The sequence below is a fragment of the Sapajus apella genome, unplaced genomic scaffold (assembly GCF_009761245.1).
Source record: "Sapajus apella isolate SASKATOON/1434 unplaced genomic scaffold, GSC_monkey_1.0 scaffold45, whole genome shotgun sequence".
Lineage (NCBI taxonomy): Eukaryota > Metazoa > Chordata > Mammalia > Primates > Cebidae > Sapajus > Sapajus apella.
The window spans coordinates 4,185,257-4,207,173 of NW_022436985.1; the positions used below are offsets into that span (position 1 = coordinate 4,185,257).

Consider the following 21,917-nt stretch of genomic DNA (forward strand, 5'->3'; position numbering starts at 1 on the left):
GTTGCTTGCCTCTGACTTTTGAAAGAGAGGTACAATTTGCAGACTGATGCTAACTGGGAATATTCACTGCGTATCATTATCAAACATCACCTTGGCCACCCTTGCCTGGTGTTTTACCATAATTGTTTCGAGCTCACTCATACGTCATCTATGTTAGAAAATCATCTCCCTCTTGTATAGCCTTGGGAAAGCAAGTCCAAACTATCAATTAAAGTAATTTATTTTTATTACCAACTTTAATCACCAAAGAAAGAATTGGATTCAATCAGGGAAATTCTTTATTAACAAAATTTTATTGATAAAATAATCTATCAAAGATTCATGAAAAAAATTAAAAATCTCTGAAAAAGAAAATTATATCAACCAAGATAGTAAAAAGTATGTCTGTGGGTAAGGAAGAGTTTTCTATTTGGGGCTGGCCATGTAAGCTACATCAGTAATACCAAGGATTTCACTTCTGAAAAAGAAACTAGGATGCAGAACTGCAACCTACAAGAAAGGCTACTGTACAACAAACATCATGTGGCTGGAGGTGACTCCATCCCCTGCCCAGTCTTGTTCGCTCTGGTACCTATTCTAACATCTTAATTTGGTTCCCAACTTGGATGTGTCTATTCCCCTTTCTCAGCTACCATGACCTGGAGATCATCTTGTTTCAATGCTTGGTCTGTCATTTCAGCAACAGCTTTTCTTCTTGGCTTCGGCCTGCTCTTCGCTGGGTCCTTTGGCTCAGTGCCTTTGACCTTGGGTGGCGGGTACTCTGAGTCTCTCTGGCTCCCTTCCCATAGCAAGTGGTGGTTGTAAGCCATAATATAAGACACTGTTTTAAATTGTTAATCTTTTTTAGATATTAAAATTAACTTTTGATATTATTGCCAAAGGAAAAAGTCTGGGAATTTCTCAGTTCACTGAATTGGTGCATCAAGTTGAGCATTCTGACATATAGCAAGAAGGAAATTGTGAATGATTTTCCATTCCATTTGAAAATATTTTGGAAACTGATATAAATAATGAATCAAGTTTTTCTTATAATTTGCCTTCCTTGCTCTGGGAAGCTGAGGAATGAATTGTAGTTGAAATTTTCTACTTTAGGCTTAGGGCCTTATTGCAAAGCTTCTCAGATGCCAATTCTAACAGATCTTTTGTACATAGTCATCATTTTATTCACTCAGGATAACTTTCATAGCAACTTTATGTTATTCCTGGAGATACATGCTAATATGGCCTTAGTTTTGGATAAGCATGTGTATTCTAAGTTGAAAGACCACACTTTGTTTAAAGAATTGCTGGATATCGATATCATGGCTCCGTGGGCACTCTAAGCTTCCACACAGGACTGAAAGAGTTAGGGTTTTAGCCTGGGATATATTAGGGACTGGTCCAGTGAGAATCAATTCAAATTGGATCAGCCAATCAGAATGCATATGAAATAATCAGAAATGGAAGGCCAGGCTAGGCTTGGACAAGTAGATAAGATAGGAAAAATGGTTTCATTCCTCATTGTGTGAATGTTTGTGTGTTTGTGTGTATGTAAGGGGAACATATGAGATTTTAAAGCCAGAAATACATCTTATCATAGGTCTGTTAAACAGACAGGGAGTCAACAATTCAAAAATCAGAGGTGCAAGAGTCAGGTTGGCCTCAGGGATAACTGCTAAATGAAGAAACGTGTCACCGAATCCTTGCTTTAAATGAGTGTCTAGGAATCTCCCTTGGTGGCCCAACTATCACAGGTCAGGCAGTCAGGGATGGCTTGCATTTTGTTTAATGGGGTCAGTGTCTCCTTTAACCAATCTTCTTGCTCTATTTTCAGAAGTATGCTCTTTCCTGGAATGGCTGGTGACTCCCCTGACAGCCAGAAAGAGCCAAGATGATTTCCTGAACCACTGCAGTCTGGCTAGTTCTCTGGAGTCAAGAATGGGTTCTCTGGGGACAATCGTGCATCAAGAGGACTGGCTGGTATCCAAGTCCAGTGGTATGTTAATGGTGGAATGTCTCTATGGCAGTAGGGCCCCAGTTTTGGTCCTCTGGATTACATCCTTGTCATTCTGTGAGGTATCAGAATTCCCATCTGAAACTAGATATCCAGGAAGGCATGCACTTCATCTTTTTTGTACCATTCACTTGTGTGGGGGTGGGAGGTAGGAACAGGGTGGGCAAGAGTACATCCTTCAGGTGAATTGTGGTATTGTATTTGGTAGGGAGGACAAAGAACCCATGGAAATGGAGTGATTAAAAGTAACAAAGTTTACAAAGTGCTTTCACATACATTTCACTTGATTCTCACAACAACCCTGTGAGGTAGGTACAGTATATAACGTTTTTACTTTTATTTTGCAAAGAATGACACCAAAGACCAGAAAGTTTAGGTGATTTGCCCACAGTCACGATAAGCACCAGGACCCAAACTTGAAGCCATGTCTTCTGACTTTACAGCCTAATTTTTACCCATGAACAGCTACAACTTGAGGGTTATCAGTTTGATGACATAACAAGGAAGGCGTTCAGTAAGTGAACATCTAACTTGTTTAAAAGTCAGATGATTTAGAAATAATACATAAGTAACCAGAATTCATGGGATCAGTACTTGTAGGGGCTCCCCCTGGATTGCTGCTTGTTGGCTTTAATCTCGTGGGTTGCTTTGGCATAATAGAAGATCACCTTGGGCAACTGGGATCTCCCTGGGTGCTTAAGAAACAAAGATGAGGGAATTCTTGTGGCCATGATGAGCCTCATCATGCTGTTTAATCATCTGGATTCCCCATCGGAATGCAGACTTCTTAGGAAAAGGATTCTAACTGATTCATCATTGTATTCCCAAAATGTAATACAGTGCTCGGCACATCGTGGTCCTCGATAAAAACTGACTGAGTTCATGAGGGGCTGGGATGTTTCATATGATGCTTCCCTATTTTACTTGTAAAATATGTTTTGCATTGAAGAGGTATTATAAATGAATGTGAAATTGGGTAAAGGAAAACATAGTTATCTGAGTGGTGGGCAGTATATACAGGCACTGCAATTCCAGGGTGTAATCCTGTGATCCGAGTCATCTTTGTTTACAATGATACAAGTACTAAGTGTGGATTCAAACTGGAGGCTTTATATTAACCAGAAATCTATGCAAAATGTAGACGTTTGATGGCCATTGGGGATAAAGGTAATGTCCCTTGGTGTGGAGGAAACTAGACCATTTTGGTAAGTATGAAAATAACATTGTTTTAGAAATATGGAGATAATTCTGTGATAAAAGCCTCCAAAGATGTTTAACCACTATCATCAGTGATTCAATAAGAGTTGTAAGAGGCCTCTGTCTTTTTCTGGTTAAGTTCTGCCAAGGCACATCCTCCTTGGTCCTTCAGGTCTCCCTGGATCTTTGACCATGAGAAGTCCCAAGACCCAGAGTTTAAAATCGTGCACAGATAGAAGCTGAGGACAAAGCTACTGTGGTACAGATTTGGACTTCAGTGTGAGTGCTTGTGATCAGGACACCTAGGCAAGAAGCCCACTGCATAGAAGCATCCTTCTAAGGCTAATGGGCTGGTGCAGGCAAGACCCATGACCTGTGGTTGAAAGCAGCAGTCCTGTTGTTACTCTTTTATGAGTGGATTACAGCAAGGAATTTCTGTGTGTCACAACCTGGTGAGGTCAGCTTCCTTGAACTGGATAGAAGTTTTAAATTTGGGAGATGCAATATTAGCTCACCAGTTTTGAGTACAGGATCTAATGGGTCCTGAAATCAGTAAGGTGGGAAACAGATCAGCAGCTCTTGGGCTGGTAGAGGTTATGGGTCATCCAGGGGTCCTCCCATTTGTGATGATTGATGCAGCGCATGACCGGATGCCTGGCTTCTCCAGGTATTGCTGCCAAGTTTCAAACATGGTCTTAATGGCCAAGCATTCCTTCTTTCAGCTATTGTAGTTTCATTCTGCAGGGATGATGCCTATGGGGAAATAAAGCATAAGGTCACATCAAGGTTGAGTTTAGACAAAGTTTGGCTGTTTATGGTTCTATCACTACTTTTAAGACATTGGCTCCACCTTAAATGTCCACCATAAACAAAGTGGAGCATAATGACAGCTGATGCCTACCTCCCTCCCTCCCAGGTAGGGCTTCACAGGTTTTCTGGACCCCAGGCAACCATAAAAAAGCAGAGCATATTAGCTGCTGGTTCAATAGAACCTGTTTCAGGAAGGGATCTGGGGTTAACCCAGGTCTGGATTAGGATACTTTGGTAGTTTAGACTGGATAAGTCCTTCGATATCTTCACCAGAAATTAAAGTCAGTATTGCTCTCACCTGGAGAGTCAACAGAGAATGCTACCAAAGTTGGTGTCGATATACAGTCACAAATAAAATCCTGAAGTCTGTTTCCTTAGATCTTGAATCTTACATCTTGACTTTTAGTTATTGGTTCCAGACTATGCATAAACTTAAAACACTAATGATTAATAATAAATATATAAACTGTACTATGTTTATAATTACTAATTAAATTTGATTTTGTCAAATGCATTTTAGCCTACCCATATGAATGTATGCTCTTTTTTTCCCTTTTTTCAGACTCTCACTCTGTTGCCTAGACTGGAGTGCAATGGTGAAATCTCAGCTCACTGCAACCTCTGCCTCTGGGGTTCAAGCAATTCTGTCTCAGCTTCCTGAGTAGCTGGGATTACAGGTGCATGCCACCACGCCCAGCTAATTTTTGTATTTTTAGTAGAGATAGGGTTTTACCCTATTGGCAGGCTAGCCTCGAATTCTAGACCTCAGATGATCCACCTGCCTTGGTCTCCCAAAGTGCTGGGATTACAGGCATGAGCCACTGCACCTGACCGAATATATGCTCTTAAATAAGAAAATTCCCTTTTTCTTGAAATGTAAGGAGTAGATGGCATATTTCAGCCATTATATAATACAACTGAAAACTATAAATAAACAGCAAGAGCCTGAATGTGGACACAAACTGTGAATCTTAACTTAGGCCTGCCGCGGAAGGGTTCAGTGTGATCCTTACCTCTATGTCCTTGTTAGGAGAACTTGTGCCTACGTTTCATGTTTATGAAAATCTTTGCTAATGTTATAGGATTTAGAGAAGATGGATGTTTCTAATTGTGTTAGTGGACTGACAGCACTTACCAGTTAATTGAATCAACCAACCAGTTATTTCAGCAAATAATTGGACTGAGCTAAGTGTAGAAATCAGTTCTAAAACCTTGGAAGACACCAGAATTCCCAAAGCAAGTTCTGTGAACACTAATTTCAAGAATGGTTTTCTCATTGGGTACATTTGGGAAACACTACATTTTATCAACTTCTCTTGAAGACTTAATTACACAAGTCTTAAAGGGTTTGAGAAGTCCAGTACTAAATAATTTATTTAATTATGTTTAAGTAAATATGTCCCAAACATTTCAACATGAACTTAAGTTTTTGAGTAATGTTTATTAGCATCTTTAGAACTGTGCTACATAAAACCAGTTTTAGGGAATTTTAGACTAGCATGCAGTGTGAAGAAATACTTATTTGCAAAATTTACACATTATCAAAAATAAATTAAGCAATTACTAATTATGTATTACTGTAATTGTGTTAAAATTAAGCTAGGTACTTTGGAAAATAGAAAATGCACTTGTATACAACATAAAGTCTGCCCTTAATAGGCTCATAATCTGGTTGGGAGATATATCTATCATACATGAAACAATATCAGTCACCTAAAGATTGCAAATAACCAAGTGCTAAGCTAAATAATTAAGACTAACAGATACAGTAGTTCCAGAGAGGAAGATAAAGTATTAGAATAATGAAAAAAGAAATCATGGAGGAGGTAGGACTGGTTTTATGGCGTGGCTAGGCTTTTGAAAGGTTGAGGGGAGTTTCACTTGAGGGGACCTATGACTCCAAGAAACAGGAAGTTGTGCAGCAAACAACTCTCTGCTGTATTAAAATCATTAAATTCTAATATATCTTAAGCACTTCTTACCCAAGAACAGAATGTTACAGTAGTATGGTTCTCTTTCATTTGTCCCATACAGTCATACCATGCATAAGGATGTTTTGGTTAATGACAGACTGCATATATAATGGTGGTCTCATAAAATTATAACACCATATTTTTACTGTACTGTTCCTATGTTTAGACATGTGGAGATATACAAATACTTACCACTGTGTCACAGTTCCCTGTAGTATCCTGTACAGCGGCATGCTGTACTGGTTTGTAGCTTGGAGTAATAGGCTGTATTATATAACCTAGGCGTGTAGTAGGGTATACCATCTAGGATTATGTGATGTTCACATCTTGACAAAATCACCTAATGATGCATTTTTTCTGAATGCATCCCCATTCCTAATTAACACATGGCTATTCTTCTATTAGAGTTCTTACCTGGTGTATTATAATGAGTTGTTTAATTGTCTGTGATAGTCTAATTGATGGTAGGGACAATTTTTAATTTAGTTTTTCATCCTATTTTTAGATCCTAAGGAACACCATGACGTTCAGGGGCTGCATGGTAGACAACACTGACCTTAGGACTGGCTTGTAATACTTGCAAAGTGAAGGACCCTCAGGGTTCTGAGGGTCACACAAAGGGTATGCTGTGCTTTTCTTCCTTTTCTCCCTAACTTTGAAAATATAGGAACTGTACAGCCAGGAAACGCCACACACCTGGGGACTGGATGCAGTGTGATGATGGTTGTAGATTTTTACATTTTTGTTTTTACTCTTTAGGAAAGTCTTTTGACTGCTTTTTCAATTGTTGCAGTCACACTTTGCAGTGGCCTAAATGCTAATAAGAAAAAGGTAAGCAATTTTAAAAAAGGAACCACATAAAATCATGTGGTAAATTTTTGTGGTTTATTTGAAAAAGGTGTGGTTTTGAAGGGAGAAAAAACTTGGACCACAACTAGCGACATTCAGAACTGGTACTCCTGCTTAATTTTTCTTTATTGATTCTACTTTTTTCTCTCTTTGTCTTTCTCTCAAGACAGGTTTTAGGATAATTGCTTATATAAATAATACTGAAATGATATAATTTTATTTGATAATTACTGACATGCTACAGTATCAGAGTTGAGTGTGATTGCCCTCACATTATAAATTATTTGAAAATTTTAATTCTTTTATTTGCTTAAGAAAATGGAAGAAAACCAAAACAGAGGAAAAGTCTGTAAATGAGTTTAAAGATCACTGTAGTCCTTTCAGGCTACAAAATTCCACTGCATGTATACAGGATGTAGGGATTCTACCTTTCATTTTAGACTGCTGGCCAACTGAAACACTTTATACGTTCAAACAGGTCATTGGAGCAGAGCCTGGCCTAGTCTACTAAGAAAATTTGATGCACTCACCTAAATGTGCTTATGACCTTTTGCACAGGGGTTTATCAACTAGAATATACTTTAAAACAGGACGTGGGGTCAGAATTTGGGGGTCTTACTTTCAAAGATGGAATGAGCATAGACTCAGAAAATATTTCCGTTATTCCTTTAGTTATTTGGACCCTTGACATGTAATTATGGTTTTTATTTATCATGGAGGATTTATCTTGTTGCAGAAATTTTGACTATGAGTTTTTGCCCTGAAATATAAAACATGCATAAAACATTGCAAGTAGAAATGAAAAATCTCACATGCTTTAGGATAACAAGTACAGAAGGTGCAATATAGATACTTCAGTAAAGATGTTAAAGCAATGCACAATTTGAAGATTTTGATATAAACACTATAGAGGAGTTACACAAAAACCATGTTCAATATATTTACTTGGGACTTTAGTCATTTGTGTTGCAAAATGTTTTCTTTAATTCTTGTGAGGTACTAGTAACACCTCATGAAATCTGCTCCTTTTTATGTTCAATACATCTCTCTCTCTCTCTCTCTTTCTCTGTCACACACACACACACACACACACACACACACACACACACGCATGCACTCTCACATATAGAGTCAAAGTCAATGGCAGTGGGTGGTTTATGTCAGGGCTGGTTTTGACGCCCCCCTCACAGAATAAGATAAATGTAAGTGATGAAGAGCTCCTGGGGTTGGCTGAGCTCATTTTGTATTCAACACTTTGCCTGGCCTCTTTCTCATCTCTTTCTCCCTCTCTTTGTATGTTCAAGCCTACTTGAGTTTCTTTTTTCTTTTGTAGAACTTGGTTCTTTTGATGTGTTTCAGGGCACGCCCTGCGACAAAAAGAACTTCCCAGGAATCGGAAACATAAGCGCACAGGTCTGAAACAGCTACTGTACAATAGACAGAAAGCTTCAGGCCTTGATGCTGGATTTTCTGTCTCCCCCAAAAATATCAAAACATGCAGGAGGGGGAACACATGCAATAGATTCTACATACAGGATTTTAAAGGGATATATGCTGTATCGTTTAATTGCAGAGTATGGATTGGGTGAGATTTTTAATGTGGCTTGAGCCCCTCATAGTAATTTAACCTGAGATGTGACTATAGGCATTTGTATATTGATTCATTTAACCAAATTTTCCCTATAATTATAAATGAATTTGTTCCTGTTTTACTGCTAGTATGACATCAACGTATCTGAGATTTTCAATAGTGCATGGTCCTTAACTATCTTACTTCTCATCATTACTTTCCAATTAAAAACATGAGAAAGTGCAGTGCTTTAACTATTTACTTGTCTATGAAGTTGAAAGAAATGCTGCTGTAAGTATTGTAAAACCACTGTTAGAAGGCACTATCTATATTATTAATAGAAAGTCTACATAGAAAGGGGAGTTAATTATTTTATACCCAATATCAGTAAATCCACTTGTGTACATTAAAACATTTAATAAATGATGTTATATTTTATTTAAAAGTCTCTGTTTACTCACATATCATACTTTATGTGACAAATCATTCAGGACTATGTCATTGAATTAGAACTTGGAACTGAAAATACAAAAAGGAAAATAAGAAAAGTGCAGTTTGTTTACACGTATACAAACTTATTCATCTAAAACTTTCAAATTAAACTAAATTTTAAATAATAGTTAAATTTAATTTTTGCTCAGCTTTCTGAAATACACTTTTATTTTAAAAACTGAAACAATGGAAAATGAAACTTAACTAGAAATTTGGTAATTATCTAGTTTGCTTAATTGGTTTGGAAAATCAATCTATATAAATTAGATTAATTGCTTACTTTACAATTGAGTTCAGTCTCATGCACGTATATTGCCAAGCTTACTGAAAAAATAATTTGTTACTAGCTGAATAATAGATCAGGAAAAAAATAGAAATTTCACCAACAAACAATTGATTATTTTCAATTAAATTGATTCAGCTTAATAGGAGTATTAAGCACTAGTTATGTCTCTGTGCTAATGACATTACCTATTAACTGCTAGGAAAATATTAGCAGTAAGATTGAATTCACTCAGTGTTTTCCAGCATATTTTATACTTAGGTGCAAATAAGCCAGCTAATTGCCGCAATTCCTTTTAACTTTGGTGTGTATATTACAGCTTAAAAGAAAGAGAAAATTGATTCAATTATTCAAATATTGATTAAATACATGTTTTAGCAGTAATACTAATTTTAACAAACCGGGAATAATTATAAGATAAATTTTATCACTACAATGTCTCTTTTCTTCTATATATATCCAGGTTACTATTTATAAATACTTGTGCAAATATCTATGAACACCATAAAAACTTCTTTGATAATAGTGAAAGGGATTCACAATACTATCTGGAACATTTAATGGGGGCTTTATTAATTTAAATAAGAGCAAACTCTTTAATACAATACAAATACATGATTAGAAAAGAAGTATTTCTGTCTCTCTGATGCAACATAAACTAATCCTGTTTCTTTTCTCAGTGCTACCTACATATCTAGAAATTGGGTGTTTCCAAATTGTTTGATCCAAACTTTGATAAGATACATGTCAGACTTTGAAACACTTTTCAGCTTTGTGGCAGTGGCTGCCCACAAAGGGTCATATCATTTTCCCATCCTCATTTATGAATGTCAGTGAAAGCCACAGTTCTGAAGAAGCAATGCACAGAATCTCTCCGTTTACACAGAATTGCTGTGATTACACTACATCATGCTGATTGTCATATCACGTATTTTATTTGTGCTAGAAAACTTCTCTTGCCATGGTTACCATTGTTTCCTACCTCTTTCAGGTGAGGCGTTATTGCCAACCTATAAAATTACACAGGAATTAGGCATGTCAGGTATTAGACCAACTTCTACTCTACGTATTAACCCTAGCCCAGGAAAGACAGGCAATTTTATTTTAAAAAATATGCAACATTTAAGAGAAATTTAGCCTTTTAAATGTTTTGATGCATTATACATCTAGCGATGTTTTCATTTATTTGATTCATGAATAAAATAAAATTTCCTTAGTATCTCACTGAAAATTATTATAGTCATGTTTATAGAAATCAGTAAACAGACACCCATGAATTAATTCAAATATTTTTCTTTTTAAACAAAAACAAAACATAGCAATTTGATTAGAAATTAGTTGAGTGAATTCAGTTGGATTTTGAATTAAACTTTTAATTACATAAAGAACCAAAGGATATACTTGAGCTATCACATCTAGCTAAATCCTACTAATTAATTATCTTCATTGATTAAATATACCAGATAACCACACAGTCTCTGTTTCATTGATTGGAATTGTTCAATAATGTAATTATTCAAAATTTTAGTTATTAGCTAGCTTCCAAAAGTTTTATTTCTATTTATTTAAAAAAATCAATAGTCACTTGACTCAATTTAACACTTTCTGTTCTTCTCTTTTGATTCCCTCCCCTCAAATATGCTATGTAGATATAATCTGAAGATTTTTGTATTTAAAAAAAAAAAAAGGACGGGTGGACTGACTGCAGTTCTGTGGTTTCCCCTTGAGCATATGACCAAGTTTTAGAGACTTTAGGGATTACCTATTACAAATGTCTCATTTTACAAAGGAAGCATTCTTGGAGAGTTTTTGATTTTTGTCATTCAAATCTGGGAACATAGTAGGTCCTCAATAAATGTTGACTCAAGTAATCAATTTAGAGTCACACAATAAATACAATACCATGGTACTTAACACAGTGCATTGCAATGATTTATTTATAATAAGTTTTTGTAAATACAATTTTTAGCCACAATAATACTGAGACAAAAGTTATTAATAGATCCTATTAACTGCAGAAGGTATTTAACATTCAAGGTAACTGAGGTTGAGGATCTTTAAATGGTTCACCCAAGATCAGCCAGCTAAGCGGTGGAGGAGCTGAGATCGGAGCTATTTTCTGAGCCTCAGTGAGTAACTACTCTGCCATGCTGCCTATCCCCTGCTTTTTTCTCTGTATTGTTTTTCACCATTCTTGGAATGTAAAAGACAGAACTGGTGTTCCATATCTTTGTAAGCCTTGCTTGCTGCATAATAAGAGTACTCAACCAATGGTTGCCACATGAACAAACCCAGGGTTCTGGCTTCCCAGTCCAGTTCTCTTTCAGTCACACCATGTTCAATTCTGAGGGTGGAAGGTGGCATTTGAGAAGGCAGAGAAAGACCGAAATCCCTAAAGCATAGAACTGCTTCAAATGATTTAAACAGGTAAAGTTTATTCTGTGTTGTCAATAACACATAAGAGCAATTCTGCTTCTTAGATAAGAGCTAAAAAGGACAGATTTTTTTTTTGGCAGTTTCTGGATGCATCTGGTACATATGTATGTAATATGATGTGCATAAATGCATGGTCTACTCACTCACGTGGATTTATACATGACTTGGGAATCCAATCACAGTCAGCCATTCCCGAGGTTCACATTCACTTTTCCCACATGTGCCCTCCATCTGGGTTTGTGTCAAGACCCTCGGTTCCTAAACACAGTCATCTTGTCTAGGAGGCTCCTCAGGACATGAATCCACACTGGTTATCTAGTAAGATGCTTATTGTCCCAGGCTGAAGGAAGAGTCTCTTCAGGTCTTATGGCTTTGCTATTTCTGGTCATGTTTTGGAAATAAGATTATTTGGAAAGACTGTTCCCACACCACAGAGCCTCCCCTCCTCTCTGAGCTCCTGTGAGCTTTTCAAGTTTCCCTTTTATTGACAGCACCCTCTCTCAAACCCACTGACCCCTGCTCCTCTTTTTTTTTTTTTTTTTTTTGAGAAGAAATTTCATTCTTGTTGCCCAGGATGGAGTATAATGACACAATCTCGGCTCACTGCAACCTCTGCCTTCCAGGTTCAAGTGATTCTCCTGCCTCAGCCTCCCAAGTAGCTGGAATTACAGATTCAGGGCACTATGCCAGGCTAATTTGTGTATTTTTAGTAGAGATAGGGTTTTGTCATATGGGCCAGGCTGGTCTTGAACTCCTGACCTCAGGTGATCCACCTGTCTCAGCCTCCCAAACAGCTGGGATTATAGGCATGAGCCACCGCGCCCAGCCTCCTTAGTCCTCTTTTTTTTTTTTTTTTTTTTTTTTCATTCTAGGAAAAATTTTTCTACTTCTTCTCTCTTAATGTCTTTCAAATGACTCTCTGGTATCTCTGCCTCTCTAGAGCTAACATTATCTCTGTGATTAAGTTTTTACCAAAGACAGGAAAAGTAGCTGACAACTTTACTTTCCCCTCTGCAAAACCTCCCAGGTAGAGAGACACACAGGGCCTTGACTCTGAGCTTGGAGGAGGGGAGGAAAGGAGGAGAAAATGCTGAAGTAGAACACTGATATTTTAAAATTATCCTACCACAAATTCTTTTTGAGTAAATGCATGAGTGGTTCTGACATCAGCCACCATCATGATAAAATTATAATTGCAAATTTGCAGGGACCTTCCTTGGTATCTTTCTAAGAGCAAATCACTTCAGTATCTCTCCATTAACAGCTATGGAGACACATTTTTCCGCAGAGCCTCTAGAGAGGCAGCTCACAGTTATAAGCTCAAGCACATCACAGGTTCTCTGTCCTGCAGGAACTCATTTGAGCTTCTAGAAAAAGAAGTTTTATTTAAAATCATGCATTCAAAATAGGAATTTCCTTATAAAACCTCAAAAAAATAGCATCTATTTTGACATGTAAGTGAAATTTTAACAGTATCACAGTAATACAGTCATGTGTCACATGACATTTTGGTCAATGATGGACTGCATATACAATGGTGGTCTGTAAGAGCATAATCCCATGTTTTTGCTGTGGCTTTTTTATGTTTAGATTCACAAATGCTTGCCATTGTGTCAACATGCAATCAGTAACATGCTGTACAGGCTTGTAGCCTAGGAGTAATCAGCTATAGCATACAGCCTAGGTGTGTAGTAGGCTATATAATCTAGGTTTGGGTAAGTACACCCCACGATGTTTGCACAACTGTGAAATGACCTAACAACGCATTTCTCGGAAAGTACCCTGTTGTTAAATGATGCATAACTGTACATTAAATTGAATAGCTAAACACTCTTTGGAAGTACATTCCTATGACTGGCTGGGTGTGGGGGCTGACTTGATCCCAGCACGTTGGGAGGCCGAGGCAGGTGGATCACTTGAGGTCAGCCATTTGAGATCAGCCTGGCCAACATGGTAAAAGGCATCTTTTTAAATTTTACTAAAATTAAAAAAAAAAAATGACCAGGTGTGATGGTGCATGCCTGTAATCCCAGCTACTTGGGAGGCTGAGGCAGGAGAATCACTTGAACCTAGGAAGCAGAGGTTGCAGTGAGCTGAGACAACACCATTGCACTCCAGCCTGGGAGACAGAGCAAGACTCTGTCTCAACAAACAGAAAAAGAAGTACATTCCCACGACTGGTTCGTTCTGTGCCCTGTAATCTCAGACCAATCTCAGATCAAGTATATCTCAGGCTCCAGAGACTCCTTTTCTGACCATTCTACATAGATCCCTCTCTCCCTATCTCCAACTTCATTTCCTTTACAACCATTTCATTATCTGGAATTAGCTTCTGTGGTAGGCAGAATTCTAAGATGGCCTTAAAAATTCTCCCTCTGCTATATGAGTTATATATAATCCTCCCTCCTTGAGTATAGGGAAGACTTGTGACTCTAGTGGAGTATCACTCTTCGATTATGTCACTAATCAGTCAACTTTGAGTTAATCAGAAGTCAGATCATGGTGGTGGGTCTGACCTAATCAGGGGGTCCCTTCAAAGGGACTGGACCCTTCCAGATGTCAGAGAAATTTAAAGCCTGGGAGGACATCTGGAAATGGCCAGAATCTGAAAGGGAGCTGTAGGCAGCCTTAAGAGCTATGAGTGGGCCCCATGTCAAAAGCTAGTAAGAGAACAGGGGCCTCTGTCCTGTCAATGCAAGGAGCGGATTTCTTCCAACAACCATGTGAACTTGGAGGAGAATGCTAGGCTTCAGATGGTGGCTCAGCCAGCACCTTGACTTCAGCCTTGTTGGTTGCTGAGTAGAGAAGAAACTTGGATTCTTCCACACACTTTCCCCAACTTGCTGCAGGACATTTATTGCCTCATACTAAGCTTAGAAAGTCAAAATAATCTACATGTGTTTTTCAAATGAACCACTGCTGATAATATACACGCATTTAAGACTTTTAACATCATACATATATTCCTGTGTAAATCGCATTGTTTCTATATCTCAGGATTAATAACATTTACAGAAGTTAAGAAGCCTATACCTGCTCACCTGCTCACCAGAGTGGTAATAAAATAATCTTTAAAGAAATACAATAATTTTAATTAAAAAAATATACCAAGTACTAAAGTACAACTGAAAATGTTGTATTTCAATAAATTTATTGATACTTATTTTAAAAAGTACCAAGCTTAAGTTTAAATTGAAGAACTGTGTTCTCTAGCAAAATATACGCTATCGCCTTTCTGTTTGTCAGTTCTATCTCTGGTAGTTTTTCACCTGATGGAAACCTGTCATTAAAGTGGAAGTTAAGTAAATGTATATAGTTCCTTTTTAAAAATAATATATAATACACACATACATAGTCTTTTTCTTCATGATGCTTCTATGCATCTTTTTACTTTGTTGTGATTTCCCAAAGTATTTTCCTTTAAAGGTTTTTTTGGTTTTGATTTTTTTCTACCTGTTATAGTCACATTACTATATACCACAGTAATAATGTATTATGTAAAGAAATTATTTTTGCAATACTGTTCAAAATATTATACCTGAGATTAAATATACCATAACTATGGTTCTGCTCATTGTATCTCTTAGTTTTTTGTCTTTATGCTAAAATATCTTCTTACATGAAAAAACAGGTTACAGATATTTTAAACTCAATATGGAACTCAGTTATTGATTTTGATCTACTAGACAATTACAGCTTGTTTTCGTAAGTAAATAAGGTTATAATAGTAAGTACTTCACAGGAGCACTTAAAGATGATACATGGGGAACGTGAAAGTTATTAGCTCTTCTCATCTGCCTCTCAGAATCTTTTCATCCTGAAGCTTTCTCCTGAGTCTTCCATTCGTGAAGAATATCCTAGTAGAACAACAGATGCAAGGAATTGTAAGGAAAGACGGGGGGTGGGGAGAAAAATGAAAGAAGAAACTGGCCAGGCACAATTTATTTCTGAGGGAAATAATGTTCCTTCATATAAGTTGCATTATGCAAAACAAAAATCATCTGCAAGTTGGCAAACCCTGCTGAAGTGCAACAGAAGTGAGAAACTGAGTTAGCACGCAACAGATTTAAGAAAGGCTCGCTGAGACGCTTTGAAGAAAGCAAGCGGCACGACCCCCATCCTCAGGCATAAATAAACTCCAAACAGACTCATTTGCCATGAAGGATGAGATGTGGAGGTGCCGTGGCGCCTGGGTCTCTGCCTCTCCACGACTCCTTTCCCTAAGTTGTTCTGGTGGGTTTTTGTGTCCCAAAGTTGTCCCTATGCAAACAACAGGTTGAATATTGTAGGTGTGGGTTATTAAAGTGTCCCTGGGACAATGGCAGTCTGTGTCCCATTTGTAACGCTTGGATTAATCTTTGGAAAGTGCACACAAAATGTGACATGATGTTGGCTTCAAACATTATTCAGTCTGCATAGCAGCAAATCCTGCCCTGTCTCCCTGGAAATAAAACTCCACAGACGTATCACCGCCATCTAAAAGGAACCTATCGTTTATGCTCAAGACTAGGGACACCCTGATAGAATTGTTAGGAGTTTGATTTTATAGTTTGGAGAAGCACTCGCAATGGAAACAAATTATACTCTATCATCTCATTCACAGACTCCCTAAAGAAAGTCAGCAATCTGGTAAATCATATTCTTTTCTTTTTTTTTCTTCAGATGGGAGAAATAAGAAAGGATTTATCTTTCAAAGATAATTCCACATTAATTTAGGATTATAACACACAACTGATCCCTGAAAAGAGGGAAGATCCTTGGCATTTCACCCTTTGAATCTAATTTTTCCTTTTTGATTTTAAAGGTTCTGGAGGAGTGCTAAGAAACTGGGTGAGAAAAGCACACCAAGAAGAGAGGGTGTTCATTGTATTTTCCATTTCCTTACGTCCTTGGAGCTTCTGAAGCTTTGAGGCTTAGCTTCCTCTAGTTGTACATTTGAAAATTCTTCTTAACTTATGTCTGTTCACAAAAGTACTAAGTAGCATCATGGGATTTGGGAAGGTGACCTCTCAGATGATTTGTTTTTGAGTGCATCTCAATATTACAATTTCAGAAGACACTTAGAACTAGGATAATAGAAATAAAGAGAGAACGCATGTTAAATTATAGACAAGCATCAATGATGGTTGAAACTCCCTTAGAACCAAGTTGGAAAATATGATCTGTAATTTAGGACCAACTCCACACATAGGAGGAATTGGAAGTTGCCTAACAAAACACAGTTAGGCACAAAAGTCAGGGCATTGTTCTAGAACAGTGGTCTTTAAAGTGTGCTGTAGATCAACGCTTCTACATTCATTATGAGAATCTAATTGCTCTGAGTGTAATGTTTTTCTTCACTCTCTTAGGGAAGTAGAGCATCATCAAAGCCTGCTAGGCATGGCTTCTTTTAAACTCTGTAGTATAGATACTTTCTTATACAGCTTTTGTATGTAGATCGATTAAAGCACCAAAATCAACTGAATGCTGAGTCTTTGGTCTGAAACAGTCATCCCTTTTTCTAATTTCTTGCCTTTTAATAAGTAAATTTTATGAGTTTTAGGTTATTCAATACATTCATGTTTCAAATACTGCTTTAATTTGTTTGACATAGTGGGAATGAGCATTAGGTTTTATTTAGAAAAAAACACAGTTTCCATTGAAAAAATAGGTTAAGAAGATGCTTATAAAGGACTATGGCTAAATTGCATATACATTGTTTTACAATTTACCTAGGAGAGGTGGGAAAATCTGTGGAGCCTGAAGTCCTACCTGGAGGAGTGGATGTGGCAGTGGACAGAGAACTGGTGGGACCCCCAGCTGGGCACTCACAAATGACCATGAATCGTCCTCTCCTCCCCTCCATCATCCATCAAGACAACCCGGGTGAGACTGAGGCTGCACCATAGATCACAAATGCCCCTGTTGTATAGACTCTAAAATTGCTCACGGCCTCTTTCTGATGTGTTCTCTTTCTTGGACTTCATTTTTCACCTGCCGTATGTCTATTTGGACCTGATGTTCCAGTAGTTGCACTGATTTGTGTTATTCTGACATTCACTTTATTCTGAATTAAAAGTGGGCTGAAAGGGGTGTGGTAGGGTTCCCAGCATAATTTTTGTTCTGGATCAGTCAAAGGTGAAGGAGTAGCAATGATAGCAATGTGGTGAGGAAGAAAATGGTCAATTCATAATTTTGCATTGGCCCAAATCAGTTTTCAGTTTTCATTTGGGAGTGTAGGTAAGATGAAACCCAGGCTTCCAAGAAGAAAGTGGCTTAGTGAGATGAACAGAGCACATAAGAGAGGGCTAGGTTTGGGGGATAATTAGAGGTACAAATGTGTGTGTGGCCAAACTAGCCTCATAGCACCACTTTCAGTAGGAACAGGCATTCTCACCAAAATTGGTGAAAGGATTAGAGAGGGAAGTGAGATTAAAATTCTGTTAACTTTTGCTGACAAAAGTCTTTGTTTTCTGATGATTTAGGCAGCGGGTTGGGGCTTGGAGGTGTTGTAAGACTTTATTTAGAAATTATGACCATATGAAAATAATATGGACAAAATATTGCCATTTCTTTTCATTTTTATTTTCATGAACTAAGAAAACAACAGAGACACAAAATACCACCATCACCTACTCTCAACCCTTTGAAAGTACACTGTAAATCATCTATATTTACAAGTTTCAGATACATTCTTTTACAAATAGTAAACATTAAAACAACCTAAAGGGCTTGAATGATGGGCTTATTTATCATTAAAGGGAAGAATAAAGTCTGTTTAAAATACTTTCTTTTCCAAAGAGGACTGAGACTTCACACAAAGCTATTGCTCACAGAAAACAGAATTTAAAGCTAAACTCTCGACAAATGATACCACAGCGCCACCATCTGGCTTTACAAAAGACAGCAGGGAGTCAGTCTGTACTGGAGGAGGAGGACCGTAAATGTTTTCTCTTTCCTGGTGAGCATTTGGAGAAACAAAAAGAAGAGACTCTCAGTGTGATCCTGTAATTGTCATTACTTTGGCTAAAATTCACAGTGCAAGGAACTGTCTTTATTTCTTTTTCTGTTTATATTTTAATTTGAAAAACACAGTTTTAGTGATAAAATCTTTAAAAATGAAAATCTCCTTAAAGTTAGCAGTCTTTCTCTTTCATGGGCAACAACTATAAAGACCATTTTCAGTCTGAGAAGTTTGTAATTTTACTGGTGGTTTGGTAGAGCTTCTATAAACAGACTTGCCTTACTAATTTTCACCTTGCCTCAGATATGATCTTTTTATAATGTTGCTGAAGCTTCCTTAAGTTCTTAAAGTTCTAGACATATTCAACATAAAACATATCCCAATACATAATCAGCACAGTTTTGACCCTGATGAGATGGTGCATATCTCAAAGTCTGCTTTAAATGCAATGGAATACAATGTATACTTCCAAAATCTGAATGTCTTAAACTTCTTTTTTTTTTTTTAACTCTATATTGCAGGTTTACAAGGTTGTACAAAATTACTAAATAACAGGTTGACTAATGCATATGTTTTCTTTTGTACATCTTTCTGAGGATGATCTTTTAGAACTGGATTGGAAGGTAAGCTATTAGATTTTATCGTATTTTACGCTCTTGAAGCATCTATCTTTTATTACCACTTGCATTACCTTAAACAAATTTATACAGAATAATAACATGAGAACACGATTTTGAGCCTACTGTGAACAAAAAACTGTGCTGAGTGTTTTACAACTATTAAGGCATTAAATCCTTTCAGATGCCATAAGGAACGTTCTCTTATTATTTCTGTTTTATGGGAGAGGAAAATGAAGCACAGAGACACTCAGTAGCTTGCCTAGGGTAACACAGCCGACAAATGGCTGATGTGAACCCTCACTTTGAGACTCTAATTTCTTTAGGATGACACTAAATCTATTTTCTCAGGATAGTCTAAAAACATTTAACATTTTATGTTCTTTCATATTATTATGTTTTCTCTTTTTACATGAACATGTTTAATGTCAAAAGATTAGTTTTTAAAAATGTTATTTTAAATATTTCAATAATTTTATAGTTAAATACCATTTTTTGAGGGCTAACCTAAAGAAGCAACCATTAGGTATGCCTTTTCCCCCTCTGTGGAATAATGCATTATGTGCTTAAAATAAATGACTTGTAAATGAACTTCTGGAAATGAAGTTTTTGTAAATCCAGGACTGCTTTTATTTTATGCTCTTTTCTATTTTAGATTCTAAGCAATCACTCTAGATAATTATGTTGAATTAGTCATGCTCATTTTATTGTAATGTGTCGTAAAAAGTAATTAAGAAAACTGTTGTTTATATTTTGGCTATGTACAGAGAAACTGTCCAGTTTTCTTATTGAATCTGTTAGAATGCTCGGAATTTTCTGAAATTCTCTCTAGGGCAGTGGTCCCTGGCCTTTTTGGAACCAGTGATGGGTTTTGTGGAAGACAGTTTTTCCACTATGGATGGGTGTGGGGTAGAAGTCGGGGTGGGGGTAGGAGATGGGGTGGGAGGAGGTGAGGTGGGAGGAGTGGGATGGTTTGGGGATGAAATTGTTCCACCTCAGATCATCAGGCATTAGATTCTCATAAAGAGTGCCCAACCTATATCCTGCACATGTGCAGTTCGCAGTAGGGTCACACTCTTTATAAGAATCTAATGCTGATCTGACAAAAGGCAGAGCTTAGGCAGTAATGCTCACTCACCCCCATTCACCTCCTGCTGTGCAGCCCAGTTCCTAACAGACCATGGCCTGGTACTGGTCCATGGCCTGAGGACTGGGGACTCCTGCTCTAGAGGTTCAATTACTTCTTAAATTTACACTCTATCAATTTTAGGGATTATGTGAATATTTAAATCTGATGTAAGAACTAGCTTCCAAAACTACTCAGAAACTGATCTTGAATTTTTTTTTAAAATTGAAAAATGTTGGATATATCCCATATTATTCTAATGAGAATAGAAAAATATGAGGCCATTTGGATGTTTCCTACTGTAAGTTCGGTCAAATGCTTTATGGGGAAAAAAAGGAAAAACGTGACACCAAAAATATTAGAAGAATGTATTTTTTTGTGCTGTATGCTGGATTGGAACATTAATTTTGACCAAGATTATGCTGGAGTTACTGGCTAAGTTACCGTTTGGTGTGTTAGGTAATAGCAACCATTAGTTCAATATTAGGTTAAGTGTTCTATGAATTGATGTCACTGGGACGTTAACAATTGCTTTACTTAAAAACACCTAATTAGTAACTGATGTGGATCTCAGACACTATCTTCAATATTTCTAAGTATTTTTACGTATAGACGTGGCATTTATAATGGTTCTATTTATTTCCTATTACATTTCACAATTGCTAATTTAGGTGCAATTCAAAGAGGCAGATGTTCAATATGGCAGTTAAAACCGTTTATAAGGCTATTTAATGATGAATTATAAAACACTTTAGGTCATTGATCTAAGCCTGTGTATTTGTTGACTCTGATTTTCACCACTATTACTATTATCCATGTGTTTTAGCTATCACTTTGCAGCTGGGATGTATATGAAGAAAAGAGAGATTGTGAGGAGAAAAGAGATTATCTCTCTGTTCCCCAAAGACACGTATACCAGATAATAAAAAAATGATTTGTTGTTCCGTTGTGTTGTCAAGGAGTAGTTTGCTTCAGGACTCCTTGAGAGGTACAACTATTTCTGTGAGAGCCACCACAAGAGGGCTTTAGTGATCGTTATTCAACAGGAGAACCACCAGAAAACAAACCTTGGTTTTCTGTTGTGTATGTGGTACACTTAATATAGGTCCACTGATACTGATTAAGTGATGCAGCAAACATGATCCTTACGAGAATACTTTTTGACAGGATTAAGTTTTGATAGGTATTCTATCCTACAGGAGACCCTTGGATTAATTACCCCTGACTGTCCTTTAGATCGTATAATTTAGTTACTCTGCATTGTATTGCCCATTGAATAACTTTTCATCTTGTTATCCTGAGATTTTTGTTATTTTTTTTTCTTCCAGTTTTGTTAAGGTGCAATTTACAGAAATTGCAAATATACACAGAGGCATGGTATACAATGTCATGTTTATATATGTATGTATGTTGCGTGTATATACACACACATATTACCTTCTTATCCTGAGACTCCAATTCTCAATGTTTTGCCTAAACTTAGGTTTTACTTTTTTTTTTTTTTCGAGACAGAGTCTTGCTCTGTCACCTAGGCTGGAGTGCCATGGTACAATCTTGGCTCACTGCAACCTCTGCCCTCCATGCTCAAGTGATTCTCCTGCCTTTGCCTCCTGAGTAGCTGGGATTAC

At 37.1% G+C, this 21,917-nt stretch overlaps 1 protein-coding gene across 1 annotated transcript in view; it reads right to left on the reverse strand.

Moving 5' to 3' along the window:
• Positions 1-204: 204 nt before the first annotated feature.
• The window catches only part of GRID2 (glutamate ionotropic receptor delta type subunit 2), a 1,512,615-nt gene continuing 1,490,902 nt past the window's right edge, over positions 205-21,917 (reverse strand). Inside the window, exons 16-17 of the mRNA XM_032239845.1 lie at positions 8,854-8,911; positions 205-3,943 (exon numbers count right to left, since the gene is read on the reverse strand). Of these exons, the coding sequence (XP_032095736.1) occupies positions 8,891-8,911 (21 nt within the window). The 3' untranslated portion in view covers positions 205-3,943; positions 8,854-8,890. The remainder of the gene's footprint in view (positions 3,944-8,853; positions 8,912-21,917) is intronic.